Source organism: Plasmodium coatneyi, chromosome 13 (assembly GCF_001680005.1).
Source record: "Plasmodium coatneyi strain Hackeri chromosome 13, complete sequence".
Classification (NCBI taxonomy): Eukaryota; Apicomplexa; class Aconoidasida; order Haemosporida; family Plasmodiidae; genus Plasmodium; species Plasmodium coatneyi.
Genome location: NC_033568.1, coordinates 457,627 through 475,888, shown reverse-complemented (window position 1 = coordinate 475,888; position 18,262 = coordinate 457,627). Strand labels below are relative to the sequence as shown.

Genomic DNA, 18,262 nt, shown 5'->3' with positions numbered 1-18,262 from the left:
CTTCTCTTGCATTAAGTACGTACACATGGTACGGCATGATTTTGATGCATACATATGTATGTGTATATAGGATATGTTCCTATTACGTAAGAAAAGTTCAGCACTACATATTATAAAGAAGAAACGAAAATAGGAAAAGTAAATTATTATTATTACACAGCGGTCATAAACGGAGGGAGCGCCTTAATATGGATTCCTGCTGTAAGAATAAATGGGATTATTCTTATTGTGTACTTTTTTTTTTTTCCTATTTTATACATCGATTTTGCATTTCTGAATATAAATGCAGGTATACACAATCCACAAAAGGGGGGAATATGTCATATATGGAATGTACTATATATAGGAAATTTTTAAGTAGCACTTTTAAATAACAAATTAACAAAAATTAAAAGTGTGAGCAGAAATTTCTATTATGAGAAGGTACATCTTTATATGCACAATACATAGGAGAAATGAATAATAATGTAATGCACTATTTTGAATAGTTGCACAGAACTGTGCAAAGGTACAATAAATACATAAGGAATGCAGAAGGAACTTTATCCTCCCTCGTTGTTGTGTTCGTTATTCCGATATATTTTTCCTAATTTTTCTTTTTTTTTGTACATATGTAATGATTTTAATGTACATACATATATGTATAACTGGGATTACATTCCCATTATTTAACAAATTGAAGAATATATGTGCATTATGTAAAAAGTAAAAGTTTTCATATTAATAATGATCAAACATACATTGTTCTCTCTCACATATATATATATATTCATTTATGCTAAAAATGAATATGTGAAAATTCTTTAAAATATACTATATACATAAACAAAGGAATGCACATATATACAATGGCAAAACTAAAGGGAAGAATATTACAGGTTAGGATCCTCGCTCCTCTTTCATTTCATCCTTTTTTTTCCTTCCTTTTTTACTTTCTTAACATAGATACGTATACTTTATTTATATAATCTTTTATCAATAATGTAATAAAAATGTATGGAAGTACATGTAATATACCAATTACCTCTATAGGAGGATGATGATTTGGAGGAATTACCTTCAGAGGAGATGTATAGGAATTTGGAGCAGAAGAACTGTTACATAAGCCATGAAGATAGCTATAAAGGGAAAAAGGGGGAATTATGTGATTATCTTCGTATTGAACAATATGCAAAGAAAATTATAAATGCCTGGTGCTGCACACTTAGAAGGGAAGAATGCAATATGAGTTCATATTCCAGCGACCTGTGCTATTTCCTCTATTTCTATATAGGAAATATGTTCAACGGGGGCTCAGGTGACCTTGAATTTTCACAACGTATGAAAAGGATTTACGACATAATGAGGCATGGCGCAACCTCGTTGAATGATTGTTTCATCACATACTCCAATAATATCAGTGAGGAACTTTTCTACCATTTAAAAGAATTGTATGACTACTCTCAGGACCGTGAAAATATAGAAGGGAAGTTACAGTCTGAGGGAGAGCCTTATAATAGGAAGTATTGTCAACGTGTAGAAGACGTCATTGAAGCATATAAAAAGGTGCAGAAAGATTGTGATGATGGCGATGCTAGTACAAAGAAATATTGTTCCGAACTGAACACAAGGTATAAAGAGTGCAACCCTACACAACTGCATGAAACAAAATGTAAAACTGCATATGGAGCAGATGATACATTAATGGTACGCCCGATAGAATTCACTCCACTATTGGGAAGTGCAAAAAAGTAGTATGTTTATAATGTTCCGTATATCATGTAGTAGCAGTGCCGACATGTATACACATATATATTTCACCCACTATAATTATAGGAATCAACTGAGATTAGTTTACCTTCACGTAAAGCATACGAGGATTTCAGCGTGATGAGTCAGCTATACGACAATAATAGTTATCCTAGTGTCCCAAAAATAAAGAGTAATTTGCAAAGTGCATTACAGAACAAGATGACGACTACTGATTGTGCAGGAAAAATAGCGGGTACGTGGTATTTTATAACGGAAATGATGAGCAACAGTGATCCATCGTATGCAGATCGCTGCAACTACTTTTATTATTGGTTGGGTGATCAAATAATAAAAAATCTGAAAAGTGGCACTCATTTTCATGACGCCATGAACAGCATTTATACCGCATTGCAGAAAGTACCTGGTACAAAAAAATGCCCACTTATAACCACCCCTAACCATGTTACTTGGTCCCTCTTCCAACAAAGAAAAACCGTATTCGACTACTATAATGACTTTGACACTATATATGGTGAATTACCGAACGATGACAAAAATTGGTGTGACAGCAAACATAAAACGTATTTAGAAGAGGTTTCTAAAGTTTTTGATGCTGCTACTAAGGATTGCAGTGCCAATGCTAATGCTAGCACTGATCCATGTTGTGTCAAAGTGAATCAGGAGCCCCAAGACACAAAGTATAAGGACCTATTAGGAAAAGGGTGCAATGGAGCAACTAAACAATTAACCACATTGGAAGGAACTGATTCTCCTAGCACCCCTACCACTGCAACCACCATTGCAGTTCCTTCTGCATTAGCTGCAATAGGCCTTCCATTGGTCACTTTCCTTTTATATAAGGTAATTAACACCACTATACACATATTTGGAAGTGTATAACTGATAATAATAATGCATATTAATATTTTCTGTCTCGTTTTAAAATAAATGTTTAAAAAAGGGGGGGAGGGGAGCTACTTTATATATATATATATATATATGCTACATGTATGTATACGGAAGTATATATTTCCATCCTTCCTTTCCTTTCACCTTCTCCTTTTTTAGTATGATCTTCTACCTCCTGGAATACGTAACACCTTTGGGGGGGAAAATGGAAGTAACAGAAAACGGCGAAAAACCAAAAGTTGGAACTCAGACCTATTCAACGACGACGACACCTCAACGAACGATTCAACAACATTATATACAACAACAGATCATTCTACACTGGACAGTTCCACAATAGCAGATTCCATGACAGAAGACAATTCTACTTTATACAGCAGACTACCATCATCAAGAGGGAAGAATGAACGGAATCGTAATATACGTTATGGTCGCATGTAAAAGACAGAACACACACATTATGTGTGGAATGTAACACATTGAATGTAGAACATTAAATGAATGTGTAATGTTTCCTTCCTCCTTCACATTAATTATAATAACCGCAAAACATAATTCATACAGTGTGTGTGTACGTTATGAACATTAATTAGCGGAATTCTGAAAATTTTATAGAGGTTCATGAATACTCCCAATAAGTAAATAAGAAAGGAAGAATTAATATATATGTTTCCATAAGAGCACATACCCACATTCTATAAAAATACCCACCTATTCTATAAAAATGACAATTATGTTAATTATCATAATATGGAACACACAAATTCTGTACATTTGTGCACATAAATATACATACATGTAATACACATACATAATACATGAAGGTGTATGTCCCCCCACCCCTCTTTTTAAAAGTACATTTTGTCCTAAATATGTTTCCTTAAATACATTTTCTTTTTCCTTAAAAAACTATGTTTTCTTCTTCTTCCTTAAAAGTGTGTTTTCTTCTTCTTCCTTAAAATGTATGTTTTCTTCTTCTTCCTTAAAATGTATGTTTTCTTCTTCTTCCTTAAAAGCATGTTTTCATTTTCCATATATATATTATTAAGGAAGGGAAAATTTTTTCTTATTGTGTATATGAAAGAATATGTGTACATCATATCGACTGAAAAAGAAAAAATAAACAACATCCTTCCTCACCAAATTATTAAAACTCCTGACGTCGTAGGGTAGGATAGGATGTCCCTATTTGGATAAGTCACTAACATGAATACAGTAAAAAAAAAAAAAGGATGATCATAGGGAAATGGATCTTCTAATGAACACATATACATAAAATCAAAATTATGGTATTAGCAGAACTTGCCCGCTAGAAAAAAAAAAGGGGGGGGAGGGGGGAATGGAATAATTGGAATAAAATTTGCATTTTCCCCCTCCCCCTAACTCCTCCCCTTAACACTTCCGACCCTAACACACCTTCCTATGTTGGTTGTTTGTTGTCTATTTAATGCACCATTTTTGTATTGTTGTTGTTCCTTTAATGAACAAAATTTTTTATTGTTGTGTTATTCCTTTAATGGAAAATTTTTCTATTGTTTTCTTATTCCTTTAATGAACAAATTTTGTATTGTTTGTTATTCCTTTAATGAACAATGTTTGCTATTGTTTGTTGTTCCTTTAATGGACAAATTTTCTATTGTTTGTTATTCCTTTAATGAACAATTTTGTAGGTTGATGTTTTTTTCAATACAACGAATCCATGTTTTTGAACGATAAAACCAGATGAGTATGCCAACATACACAAATCCCATGATTACTGGAATCGTAAATGTCAGTATGACTCCTAGGCTCATGCCTCCTCCGGAACCTCCTCCACCCTGTATAAGTGTGATAATCGGACTTATACATACCAGAAAAATTGGGTACAAAATTGCAGCGACCAACATAAAGCATAACCAGGCTTTATTCTTGGTGTCAGCACATGCGCACTTCTTGAAGAGTGCTTTAAATGCGCACCGACTCCCTGCTTTTTTGTTCTGTGTTTTATTTTTTGCTCTATTCTCTTCGCTTGCTTCCTTTTTTAATTGCATTTTAGAGCAAAATTTTTTGCGCACATTACCAAACATGTTGCTTCCGCAGGAAGGTGTATTAGAACTTTCAGAAAGTTCATTTTGTTTCTGCGTTTGCTCTTCCACATTAGTGCCACTCGCTAAGGATCGACTAATTCTTATACCAAAGGTGGGCGTGCCAAAGGTGATGGTGCTAAAGGTGGTACTTTTTTCCTGAGCGGTCACACCGGCACTTCCTTTCTTCTTTGTTGTGCTTATTGCAGTCACCTAAAAAAAAGGGGGTAAGGAAATATATTTTTCCCTTTCTTTCCTCTTCCTTCTTTTATTTTTATTAAAAGAAGAAAAGAAGTTAATCATAATAAATATGTGTATGTGTGTGTGCGTCAAATTCTAAAAAAATAATTTAGTAGTTCTTATTTTCATACATAGATAGTATGTTTCCATAGGAGCAGAAAGGAAAGAAGTATTGAATATTTTAGGGGTGCCATTTTTATTTCTCCTTTTTTTTTTTATTATTAGTGAACATTAATAAAATAGATTACGTGCGACGTGCTTGCGATATATACTGCCTCTTTTTTTTTTTTAAGTGTGTGAAGATACTTTAATTAAAATTTAAAAATTAAAAGTGCACAATCAATAATATAGATGATATCATCATGCAAAATTAACAGAACACACATATTTTTTTTTTTTTTTTATTAAATATTACATTGAATATTTTATTAAATATGACATTATTTAAAAAAAAATAATATTAAATGTGGTCAGTTCTCCCCCGAAGAGAATGTTGCTCAATTTTCAAGAACGCACTTTCCTTCCAACGGTGTGAAATGAAGGCTGAGCAGCAAATTATGCTCACATATTTTTTGCACTAAAATTGTATATTTTTTGTGCTCAAAAAAATTTTTTGTTCTTGTATTTGTGTGTTATTGTATTGTTGTGTTGTTGTTCTTCTTTATAAATGTTCAGATATAAAGAGGGTGGAAAAATTAAATCGTGAAAAAATAATAGAAGAAGAAAAAATGGAACTGTGAAAGTGGTAAGTTAATTTTTCTATATGTTAGAAGGAATGGAATGGTGAAAGAAAATGGAATTTTATCTTTTTTTTTTCTTCTTCTTTGTTGTTGTTCCTTTTTTTTCTTTTTTCTTTTTTCTTCTCTTTTCCTCTTTTTTTTTTGCACCGTACTGCGAATATTGTTCCTTCATGCAGAGAGGTAATCAAAAACATACACAAATGGAAGTAAGAAGGAGAAGAAAGGAAAGAAAAAAAAGTTAAAAAAGAATGGAGGAAAGAAGAAAAATAAAGGAAAAATCAAAGAAGAAAAAAAAAAAAAATAAAAGAAAGAAAGAAGGAAGAAAAAATTGCATTATGCCCTTCCACATTGTAAAAAATACATGCTTATTCATGTCCTTCCCCGGGCGGGGAGGAAACATTTCCCTTCCTTCTAAGTATTAAATTACAATGGTGTTACATACTACAATAGTGTTACATGTTTTGATAAGCTATATTCCTTTGTGGTTGTTTCCTTCGTTGCCGCTGTTGTTGTTTTGCTCTTCTATTATTTTTTGGCCCTGTTCTTCCTGTTCTGGGTCTCCTTGTATATACTGTAACATTGTCTATAGAATTGTCTGCCACTGTTGACAACTCGGTGGATGTATCTCCCGAATATAATGTGGAAGAATCTCCTGCTGCCGACATGTCGGTTGAGTCTGTTATTGTTGAATTGTCCTCTGTGAATGTGTCGTTCTCAAAGTGGTGATGTCCAATGGATCTTCCCCTTCTCTTTCTTGCGTTCCTGGCTCCAATTTTCCTAAGTTGATTGTGGAACCACGGAGGTAAGATATTATACTAAAAAAAAAAAAAAAAAAGGGATATGCAAATATGTATCTGTATATATATATATATATATGGTGTATATGTCTATTTATGTGTGTACTTTTGTGTATTTTAAAAAGGGAAATATGAATAAAATGTTAGTAAAATGCGCTTACTCATATTTCAAATGTATAGTAGTTATTACCTTATATAATAAGAAAGCAGTCAATGGTAGTGCTCCTATTCCAAGTACAGAGGAGACGATAGGAGTGATTTTGTTGATGGTAGCGCTGTTACTCCCTTCAGATGGGTAGCTAGCGGATGTTGCTCCATTCTTTGTTGTTGTTACTACTGAACATTTCAATTTGTCCACTTCATTTAATTTCCCCCACACTTCTTGGTCAACAATTTCACCAAATTCTTTGCAAATTTGATGCCATTGCTTCCCATTACGTTGTGCATACATGTTCATGTAAGCAGCAGTAATTTTCTCCAAGTACGACAAGTACTTCTGAGTACAGGAAGCCGTACCACCTTTTATTTGTTGTTCTATAGTGTCTTTGTCCTTGAGGTATTCATATAGCAATTTTCTTTGTTGGAAAAATTTACGGTGCTTTCCATTATTGCATGTAAAAGTGCAACCATGATCAGTTTGCCAATCCTTTACTATACTTAGAATTTTTTTCATAGTACTGCTGAATGCTTTTTTAGGCTTAATTTCTTTCCATAACATTTTACCTAACCAAAAATATAAGAATTTGCACATTTCACTGTCCGTGGGGGGGCTATTTTTCTTGGTCGATGCATAACAAAACGCTCCCACAGTTTGTTCAGCATACTTTTTAATATCCTGAATATCGCCTTTTAATCCATTCTTCATTTGGTTAGGCCACGACTCGCCTTTGCTATATTGCTGACAATTAGTCATGCCTCTTTCGAACATGTCATAAAACTCCCTATGTGAAGGTAATTCTTTTAAATTTTTCACCTACAAATGCAAGTGGCAATATATATATTTTTATGTATTTACACCACCACCTACCAATTTTAATTGCACAATATGCACATAAAAAGGGGGGTGCTCTACATATATGCACATCATATAATATGAATAATTTTCATATTTATTCCGAGTAAGTGGACGTACCCCTAATGTTCCTTCCGCCAAGTCCACCTCGTCGTCTTCGTCTTCGAGGTCGATGAGGAGATCGTCCCCAACGTCCTCGTCGTCGGAACCTTCCTCAGATTCTTCTTTTTTCTTTTCTTCCTTAGAGACTTCTGCACATTCTAATTTCGGTGGTTGAGCTTTGTCCTTAAAATGTTGGTCATATTTTTTCATAAATGCAGTACAAGTATTATCAGTATCACACGTTCTACCCATTTTTTCGTATTCTTTTTTAGCAGCTTCCCAGTCTTCGTTATATTGTGGCCAACAAGGTTGTGGATTACCTAACGACGATTTCTGTAATGTTCTATAGTTATAATCGAAATCAAATAATTTTTTACTTTCCATAAAGAGAGGTTCACCCATACCATCGTATATTTTACTACATTGCCATTCAGGTTTAAATGAATTCAGTAATTGATAAACATCCTTGGTGGCCTGCAGATATTTATCATCCTGCAGTTTCGTCTTTATTTTATCAATTATCCAATAAAACAGAAAACCACAACGATCTTCTTTGGATAAACCACTTTCTTCTATTGTACGTCCGTAACAACAGGCATTCTTAATTTCATCCTTATGTGTATTGACATAAGTTCGCATGAACAGTGTACTCTGTTCAACTGTGGTAGTGTCACAACTAGAAGTGTTGCCATTCTTCCCGAGTGCTTCATACACCTTCTGTGAAGGTAGTTCATTTCCTTCTTGCCCCTATAGAGATAATTGGGCAAATATATATGTATTTCTCACACTTCCTATTACATTATGTATACATTGCTGTGTTCATGGTCAATTATATATTATAAGCGGAGTCGATAAATTATTTTTTCTTTTGTGTTTTCTTTTTCCACTTACGTCTGGTGCCATTTTTTCCTTCTAATTGTGTATTTCTTCCTTTCTATTATATATATTTATGTTAAAGAAAAAATTGTTCATTATATATATATTCATCTAAAAGTTGAAATGTGGAAACATTTTTGCTTCCCACTTCCTTGTGTTATTTTTATTAAACATTAATTTTTCCTTTAATTAATGTACATTATTCATTTTTAAAGGGTGAAGTAGAAGAAAAAAAATTTATAAAAATTTTACTTGCTCGTTCTTCCCCTTCTCCTTCTTACAGTTTGTGCATAGGTAAGCATATTCAATGTGGAATGTGTGAACTTATAGAATATGTATGCACATATTATTAAATTATTATAGTTTTAAAAAAAAAAAAAAATGAAAGAAAAAAAAGAAAAAAAAAAAGGAGAGTAGAAAAAATAAGAGGCATTCTATCCTTATACAGTTACGTACCTTGTAGTTATTTATGTCTTCCTTCCTCCCAGGAGGGGGAGGGATGATGATGATTTCTTTTTTTTTTGGTAACAAATGCCACCTTACTAGTACTACTATTACAATGTGTACCTTCCTTCCTTCAATTTATTTTTTTTTCTTTTTTTGTTTGAGCGGTGATCTTAAGAATTGTTGTATGGAAGTGCACATTCCCTGCTATTACACAGTAAGCAGGCAGGGAAATATAGGGCAAGGATGATAATTTTTTTCATTTCTTCTTTTTGTTCGTGTTTCTTCGTTCTTTTTTCCTCTACATACATTTGCCATTTTCAACGGTATGTTCTTCCTACTTATATATTATATATAATTATGTTAGAAATTGTTCATTCCTTTGTGCAAAGTGCACATATTATGTTTGTGGGAAATTTCTCACCCACTCCCTCACCTCTGATATGATGGTTATTATGAGGGAAATATTGGAATTCCTTAGTATTCCTCCTTCTTCTAAACAATAATACTACACATTCCTTCAATTTTTGAATTACAACAATAAGACGTCACATATACATATATATTGTATACGGTTTATATACGTAACAGAATTATGAATATGAATATGCTAAATTAGGAAAACAGAGAAGAGAAAAGGCAAAGTCGAAGTTTCCCCCTCTTCCTCAAAATGGGTGATTACCCTCTTTATATATAGAAAGGAAATAAATAACATAGAAGATGTTATAAAGGGGGGAAAAATGCTCAGCGCACTTATTAAATACGTATACATATAGAAGTGTGTGTATAGTAGGTACACTACTGACAAAAATGCTCGTACACCATTTATTATATATAACAGTAAAAACTTTTGTTTAAAATCCTTATATAAAATGTCGGATATCAGAGATATTGACATTATTACACACGACGTAGCATTGGTAGATTGCATTGTGGACGCCGAAGTAATAACGTCCCCCACATCGACAAATTCGTCGGCATAGGTCACCACTTTACTGACCGTATTAGTGGGTGATATAAATTTTTTCCATGGTTGTCCTTCCTGTGTGTTATAGTTTTCCCATTATAGTTCCTCCCCCACAAAAAAATGTGGTAACGTCTACAAAATGTGTGGTATAATACGTTCCACCCCCCCACATCGTCGTTGATCTCGCACATATATGTACACTTATAGAACGTTCCCAAAAATAGTGATGTCCAAAATGTGGTAACGTCCCCATCGTCGATCTCCCACATATATATGTACACACATTTGTAGAACGCCTACCATGTGGTGTATAATAAGTTCTGCCCCCCCAAAAAATGTGATAAAGTCCCCACATCGGAAAACTGTATATGGTGGGCGTCCCCACAAAAAAATGTGGTATATACGTTCCCCCCCACGTCGATAAATTCTTCGACATGGACCCCCCCCTCCCGTTCAGCGAATCCGGGCCACGTATAACAACATTGTCTGCGCGGTTTTTTCGTGGACACCACCAACTGCACATCTCGGCGTTGATACTGCAGGTGTGCAGTCTTCCCCCTCCCCCTCCCCTCTCGCTAAGTAGCGCCATATACCTATGCCTTTGCACTTGCTTGCATCTGTTCGCACTTTTTCTCGCATTCTCTCGCATTCTCTCGCATGTACGCGCACACCCCCTAACGTGCTTGGTCCACTTCCCTCCTCTCACTGCTTCCCCCCTTGCAGAAAGTCCGAAAGAACAATTGTGCTAGCATGCACATCGACTCTTCCATCTTTCTTAGCGTGGTCATCACAACAAAGGCGTACAAACTGCTCGTGTACGCCTTCTCCCTCTACAACAGCTTGATCCAGAACGGCATCAAGGTAGGGGCACTCGTGACCGAGTGGGCGTCGTCATCTAAGTTGTACACATGCCTTCATGTGTTCCACCTCGCTTCGAACCAACCGCTTTGAATCAACCTCCTTGAACCAAGCGCTTTGATTAGGCAACCGCCCTTCCCCCACCCCCCTCAATGTGGGTGTGCAAAATCTTCCCCCCTTTTGTCGAGACGTCCAAATTCGAGCAGGGCCTCTCCTTAAGTACAGCGACATAAACATCCAAGTGCAAATAACGCAAAAAGTAAACTCCTCTACACACATCACTGAACATAGAGAAGATTACGAAGGATCAGACGAGACGACCATTACTTCCAATATAGTTGGAGAGGAAAACGTGTGAACATTATGTATAGCACATCCACATATCATTCGTCTGAATATAAAAAAAAGAACTTTGAAAATGAGTCCCCCGCCCCTTCATCAACTATATAAAGCAGTTTTACGCGAAGCGGTAATACCCATAGTGAGATGATAAATGGGGTTTTCCTTTCGGGAAGTTTTTTAAATGTTTTTTTTTTTATTTTTTTCCGCACAATTTTTTCCCCTTTCCTGGGATCTTCCCCCCCATGGGGCGCAGCCGCGATTTAATGAGACCTACGCAAGAAGAACGGTTGCCAGTCGCATTGGCATCCTATCCGAACAGGTATTTATATATATATATTTTTTATTTTTATTTATTTTATTATTTTAGTATTATTTTTTTCTGCGTTTGCGTTCGCCAGTTTGAAGCCCCACAGCGAAGGTGTACATTCACCGCAAGGTGTGTGGCATCGCGGGCCTGGGCCCCCACGCCTTCCGCAACGACCGCGTTGGCCATTATGGCTTGCTTAGCCACGTAACCGATCAACCGATTAACCGTCTGACCCATTCTACGGGGGCAGGTCCGTACGAAAACGCGTAGCGCGCGGAACACATGGCTGGCCGTAAAGCCACCCTTAAAGGAGTTGGCGATCTAGGGAAGTCGCCAGGGGGAGGGGAACCTTCTCCGGGGGGTGAATCTACCATTGTGTGTATGTATATACATATATTGTTGTATGCACGTATGTTCACATTGTTGTGTGTTTGTGTGCTGAATGGTATAAGCACGGAAGGATGAGTCAAGTTCTCCTAATCATCGGTGGACAGCGGACGTGCCACTCCCCGTCTCCTTGACGACACCACCAAAAGGGAGATGATTGTCATAGGTTACCTTCTCCTCTTCGGTTTCCCTCTCTGCGTGTTTGGATTCCGCATAGATCAGGTGCGTTCTCGATGCGCAGTCATCGTGCGATATGTACACACAAGGGGCGTTCGTAATAAACACATTTGTACCCACCCCCCGTTGCTGCTGCTGCCACGATCATTCACCTCGCGCAGTCGCTTGCGGGGGAAGAGAAAATAGTTCCAGAAATGTCCGTTCAAAGTCGAGCAGGGTATTGTCCCCTTTTGTATGGCTGCGTGTGCGGGTGTGCACGATGAGATCTAGCCAAAATGACACACAAGCATAAATGTTGGTATATATATATATTTTTCTTTCCTTCCCCTTCTGGCTAGCTAACCCCATTTGCAAGAAAAGCGATACCACACCCCAGGGGAATGCGCAGAAGCAGTGTCCTCCATCTGTACATGAAAAAGGAAGACCCATCTGTGCAGAACAAAAACTGCATACGCATCGAATTCCGCCCGGGAGTGGGGGGAGAAGAAGCGATGCTGTGGTCAAAGGAGCTGTTAAATGTTAGTATAATGTGGATCAGCCAGACACATATTTTGTGTGTGCAGGGATATATAACGCTTTTAACAGGTCTTCTGCACATCAACAAACCCATTCTATAATTCTGTACTGCATTTTATCTTATTCAGTCTCCCCCCCTTCTTCCTCCACGTTTAGACGTACAAAACTTTTGCGGAGAGGATAAACTGCCGAGTCGAACGAGTCCACGTAAGAGAGGCGCACATTTCCACGACAGAAATTCTACGTTTTATGCATCTCCCCATGAATGTCCTGTGTTACGCGGTGGGAAGGGATTCCCTCCGTGGGTGCTACGTAGCGCAATTATTCAGTTGTACAGCTGCGAAAGAATTCACTCATTGGTCTACTCCTTCATGCAGGACGCTAGCGAGTCCCTCGTGGTAACATCCCCCTCCGACGTGTGCATAACCAAGGAGGGGCAGGAAATCAAAGCGAATCTCTATGATCTGTTCAAAAATGAGAGCGGCATCCACCAAGTGAAGAGGGTTCCTCGGAATGAGTCCAAGGTAAGGACGGCCCTCCGTGAAGAAGGCAGCTTAGCAGTTCTGCCCACATGACAAACGTGTATGGTGCTGTATTGTCTTTACTACTCATTTGATCTGTCACTCCTCACCTCCTTCCTCCTATCCTTACCTGCCCTAAAAGGGTAAAATCCACTCCTCCACGGCCACGATCGCAGTTTTCTTGCACGAAGACGAACACAGGAAAGATGAAGTCAATTTGAAGGACTTGATCATTACGACCTTCCGGTCGAGCAAGCCGGGCGGACAAAACGTTAACAAGGTGCGTCAACAGGGTTGTCCCACTGGGGAAGGGGGACCGGACTACAAAGTGGAAAGATGGGACTACACTGTGAGATATGGAACACCTCCTGACCCTTCCCAATTTGACCAACCTTTCCATTTTCACCACCCCCGTAGATTGAATCAGGTGTGTCCATCCTGCACAAGCCAACGGGGATGAAGACCGAATGTCAGGAGGAAAGGTTACACATCACGAGAAGGAAAAAAGGAAAAGAAAAACTTTTGTAACGCTAACAAAATGACAAAGCTTGCCCACCTGTATCTTTCGTCCCCCCTTTTTGTAGGACTCAAGAAATGAACAAAAAAATTGCCATGAAAAGGTTAACTCAGAAAATTTCCCAACTTCGGCATAAGCAAAGTGAGGAACAGCTCCGGGGTGAAAGAGCCAAAGTGGTAATTTTTTCCTTACAAATAAATGCGATTTTCTGAGTGTGTGCGTGTATAACGCGGCGCAACGTAATGTCCGGGGGAAAAACACCTCTTTGACATCGCAGTTGCACCGATTGGTCCACCTGCACTGAATGCCTTGCGCCTCCTTATACATACACACACACTGCAGATAAAAGACAGTAACCGGAGCAGCCGCATCAGGACGTACAACTTCTTCAGGGGGTACATAACTGACCATGTGACGAAGCGGAAGCTGGACTTGATATACTTTGTAAAGGTAAAGTTGGAGTTTTTACTGAATGTGGATCAGTAGGCAGGTTGCAAGCGGCGCGACAAAAAAAAAAAAAAAAAAAAAAAACTAAAAAAAAAACACGAAAAGGAAGAGGAAGAGGAAGGCGTGGGGAGAAGGGAAACGTGCATGCACAGGTTAATGAACAAAATAGGGTACACATGAAGTCAACGAACAAGTTGGCCATTCTCTTCCGCTAGCAACGAACTGCCCATGCGGAAATGTCCATGTGTGGGGAAGCCATTATGCTCTACGCAGTTGCAACGGATAGGACGTGGTATGTGTGTAGTGTACATATCGACATCGTCGAGGAGGCACACAAACAGGCAAACAAACTAACAGGAACGTCGAAGATAAGGCAGCTAGCCAAACAACTCACTAAAAAAGCTACAAAAAAAAAAAAAAAAAAAAAAAAAAAAACTTGCACAGTCTCCTCTCAAAGCAGAAGACGAAAAAAAAAAGGGTCACATCATCATGCATTTGTTTTTCGTATTGGAAGATAGATTTCCCAACGACAAGTCGTTAACTTCCCTCGAGCAGGTAATAACTTTGCCAATTTTTAAAGGTTCCCAAAAATTCTTCTGTGCATACTTGGAATGGAAAGAATAATCCACAGAAACATCATCACCTCCTTTTTTTAAAATACAATTAATCCCACCTGGGTGATAGCCGAGGATCGTTGTAACGTCGTACACGTATCCATTGGCCACTACCCAGCAGTCATTCACATGGCAGTGTCTTCTGACTTCACATTTGGTAAAATACTGTTTATATTTGATGTAATTATAGTATTCCATTTTTTCTTTTTCCCTTTCGCATTCCGAGTAGGTGAAACTTCTGCTCCTCCTGATGGTGTGCTTTAGCGTGTTGTACTGATTCCTCCTTCGGGGTGTTTCCTTTTCGTCGCCCTCGCTGTTGGGGTTGCTCTGCTCTGCCTGGACGGGGTGTTCCTGGTTCGGCGCATTTTTTCCGTTAGGGGGGTCTACCGTGTCTGTTGCTTCTACCGCATCTGCCGCTTCCAGCATTTCGCACCGCCCCCTAGTCCCCCCATCCGGGAGACGCCCCGACTGTATCTCTGCTCGCGCCTTCACGTTCAACTTCAGCACGAGCTTAATTTTCTCTTGGCATATTCTAAGGTTGTGCTTTTTATATTTCTTGTACTTGGCGTAGAGGTTCTTCCTCTTTATTTTGCACCTTGCGCAGAGGATGGAGAAGCACACATCTTCGCAAAAGTTGCACGCGTTGCACTTATTGTCGTCGTCTTCGTTTCCTTCGTGTGGGTCATCTGGTGGGTCGGTGCTTGGTCCACTGGGGGAAGTTTCACCTACGAGTAGAGGTTCACTTGCGGGGGAAAAGTCTTCCTGTTGGGCCTTCTCCATCTGTTCACCTTCCGGGCTAATCAACTGACTCACCTTCCTTTTTTGCTCCTCGTTATCTTCCATTCCATGGAGTCTCACTGTATGGCCTGCCCCTCGGACGTTTTCTCCCTCTGCTTCTTCCTGTTCATCGTCCTCCATTTTTGTGCGCGGGTTGGTTTGGCAACTTAGCCCTCGCTTGGCCTTCTCCAATTGGGGAATCAGCTGGATCCCCCACCCTGCCGTTCTCCCTCCAGGAACGCTGTAGAAAGGCCACCCACCGGTGTCCCCGTAAATCTGTAGAGCCCCCTTCTTGACTACAACAATTGATCGGGCGAATTTCCCCCACTTGTTCTTTCCTTCCTGTGAGGAAAACTGGGACACCCTTTTTCTACGTTGCTCCTCGTTTGTGTAGACTTGCGCGCGCCCACATTGTTGTGCAGTTTGGTGTAAGTACGACGCGGATCTGGTGGTACTATGTTTTTTTTTTTTTTTTTTCCTTTATCACTTGTGATGCTTGCTTCTAACGGGGGCGTCTCCCATGGTGACCTCCACTAACCATGGAGAAAATCACGTTAATGGCCCGATTGCCAATTTGGCGCAGCTGTGAGTGCCCTGTGTTTTCCCGTTTCTCCCTTTGGGGTCATTTTTCCCTTAACGTTGTTCCCGTGGAAGAAAGAACATGAAAGAATTCCACCTGGAGAATCTCCCTACTGCTAGCCCCTCAACTGTGCTCCTCCGTACATTCGCATGTAGCACGCGTATTTACCCGCAATATTCTTACCCGTTGCAGTTAGTACGCTGGGGAAAAGCTGAAAGGAAATTCGACTTCAAGGAAATGGCAACGTTAGATGAGAAGCTGCGTTCTCAATGTTCCGTAAAATGGGAAAATTACGATCGTTCACGGGACCTGCTCCGTTTGTTTGTTTGTTTTTCGTAACATAACGGGTTAGTGCAGAATTGACAAAAAAAAAAAAAAAATGAATGAATGTATGAACAACTGATTGGTAAAATACGGGAGGCTCCTTTTCTGTGGTGAGCTACATACAAGTTCATAAAAAGCCAGTGGGGGAGATTTTTCCCCCAATTTACGGTGCGTAGCGTGTTTCGAAATTCTACGCAGTGGGAATATAAACGGGCGAACTTCCCAGGTGAGTCAAGCTGAAGGAAGCTGTTCACGGGTTTTATCCCTCCGTGTTGAAACATCATATGAAGTGAGCATCTGTCGGAGGAATCACGTGAAGAGATTTTTGCATTTGTTCCTTCCCACCCGAAAAGGAATGAAGCGGGTTCTGTGCTGCGCTGTTTCTTAATGCGCTGCAAGGGGTGGTATGCTTCACATAAGGGAAAGAATCTCCCTCTACCATAGACGTGTAAGGCGAGCGTACTTCGCACGGGGCTATTCTGTTGTAACGCCTTTCCGCTTCATCATTACGATAACGTGCAGTGAGCCGTAAAAGAGTGCATCTTCTTCTCTTCACAAGTGTGAGCGTGCATGAACCGCATGTCTGATCCTCTCCTCCGTGCACAGAATTGCACATAAGGCATGCTCGCGTCTGCTCCTATAGTTAGTCCTCCCACGTCCTCTCCTCCGCGGAGTTGAGATTTTAAAAAAAAGAAAAAAAAAATATTTGAAGCGGCACTCGTTTTTGCAGATAGATCCACCTCATTAAAGGGGGAAAGCGATCATGCGTAGTAGTGTAGTAGTGTAGTTAGCACATCCCACGTGGTGGAGCCCACTGAGCGACCATGGCGCAACCGCTGAAGAGAGTCAAACTGAACAGCGAACAAGCACAGAACATCTACGCTCAGAGTGAAAACAACATGAGCGTCCACAACATCTCGATGAATGCAACTTTGTGCTCCTCCCTCAATCTAGATAACCTTTACAAACACTTTGCCAACTGTATTTACAACCCTCGAGAATTCAAGTGCATGCGAATTGACGTGCCAGTGAGTACCCGTAGTATAGAAAAGTACGTCCGGTTTGTGAATGAAAAGGGAGAGAGACAGAAGAGGAGTGAAGGAGTTGTTTGCCCCTCTGATGAGACTAATGTAGTTATACCTCCACCGTGGGCCGCAACAACATCCCAGGTTGTTGAAGTTCCCAAAGGGGAGGCCACCATTACCCTGGGGGATGATGCTTTCCCCGACGATCAGAACAGCACGAGAGAAAAAATTATTATTAACGTGTCCATTTTTGCCAATGGAAAAATAATCTGCACAGGAAATAATTCCATCGAGGCGTGTAAAATAGCTATGAAGAAAATTGAAAGGAAGTTGAAGCAGCTAAACTTTAGAAATATAAGCATAAAAAACGTGACGATCACAAACATACTGGCTGTCTACAACGTGGGATTTTCCATCGTGCTGCCCCTGTTCGCGCAGTACTACAAAAGTGTAGGTGTGAGGGGAATCATGTGTAGGAGTGCTTGCTTGCGCGTATTTGTTCTTTCTTATCTGTTTCCGCGCTAAACTGACGCTTCTCCCTTTGTTGTTCCTCTCCAGGTCGACTATGACCCCAATGTGTTTCCGGCATGCAAGGTGAAAATCGCCCTCACGAATGAGAACGAAAGGGACGCCGCCGAGGCGAGCGAGGTAGGTCATTCGCACATTAACACGGTTCCTGTGCGTGTTCGCTAAATGCTTAATCCGCTAAACTGCTAATCTGATAAATCATCATTCTGATAAACTGTTTTACCACCCCGCTCAGCAAGCCGAAGGGAACTTCGCCTGGGGCAGCGCCCAGAGCACTGCGGAAAGGAGCCGCAGCAAGGTGGACGTCGTCTCGGCCAGCATATTTTCCACGGGCAACATAACCCTCACGGGGGGCAAGAGCTACCAGAACCTCCAGAGGTGCATCGACATTCTCTACCCCTACTTGATTAAAAGCAAATCACAGCACTGACCGGTTGGCAGGTTGGCTCGATCATTAGAGG

General features: G+C 39.6%; 3 protein-coding genes across 3 annotated transcripts; 2 read left to right on the top strand and 1 right to left on the bottom strand.

Annotated features, from left to right (window-relative positions):
• Positions 1–11,928: 11,928 nt before the first annotated feature.
• PCOAH_00048560 (Peptide chain release factor 1) lies at positions 11,929–14,007 on the top strand (the record flags this gene model as incomplete). The annotated part of the gene is made up of 8 exons (XM_020061639.1): positions 11,929–11,997; positions 12,291–12,470; positions 12,625–12,675; positions 12,846–12,992; positions 13,132–13,269; positions 13,407–13,471; positions 13,574–13,682; positions 13,849–14,007. The coding sequence occupies 8 exons, from the start codon at positions 11,929–11,931 to the stop codon at positions 13,990–13,992; spliced, it is 903 nt and encodes a 300-aa protein (XP_019917240.1).
• Positions 14,008–14,432: 425 nt separating this feature from the next.
• Positions 14,433–15,485, bottom strand: PCOAH_00048550 (Heme/steroid binding domain containing protein; the record flags this gene model as incomplete). The annotated part of the gene is made up of 1 exon (XM_020061638.1): positions 14,433–15,485. The coding sequence occupies one exon, from the start codon at positions 15,483–15,485 to the stop codon at positions 14,433–14,435; it is 1,053 nt and encodes a 350-aa protein (XP_019917345.1).
• Positions 15,486–17,072: 1,587 nt separating this feature from the next.
• PCOAH_00048540 (Transcription initiation TFIID-like) lies at positions 17,073–18,231 on the top strand (the record flags this gene model as incomplete). The annotated part of the gene is made up of 3 exons (XM_020061637.1): positions 17,073–17,723; positions 17,832–17,921; positions 18,037–18,231. 3 exons carry the CDS (start codon positions 17,073–17,075, stop codon positions 18,229–18,231), a joined length of 936 nt encoding a protein of 311 aa, XP_019917447.1.
• Between the last annotated feature and the right edge of the window lie 31 nt (positions 18,232–18,262).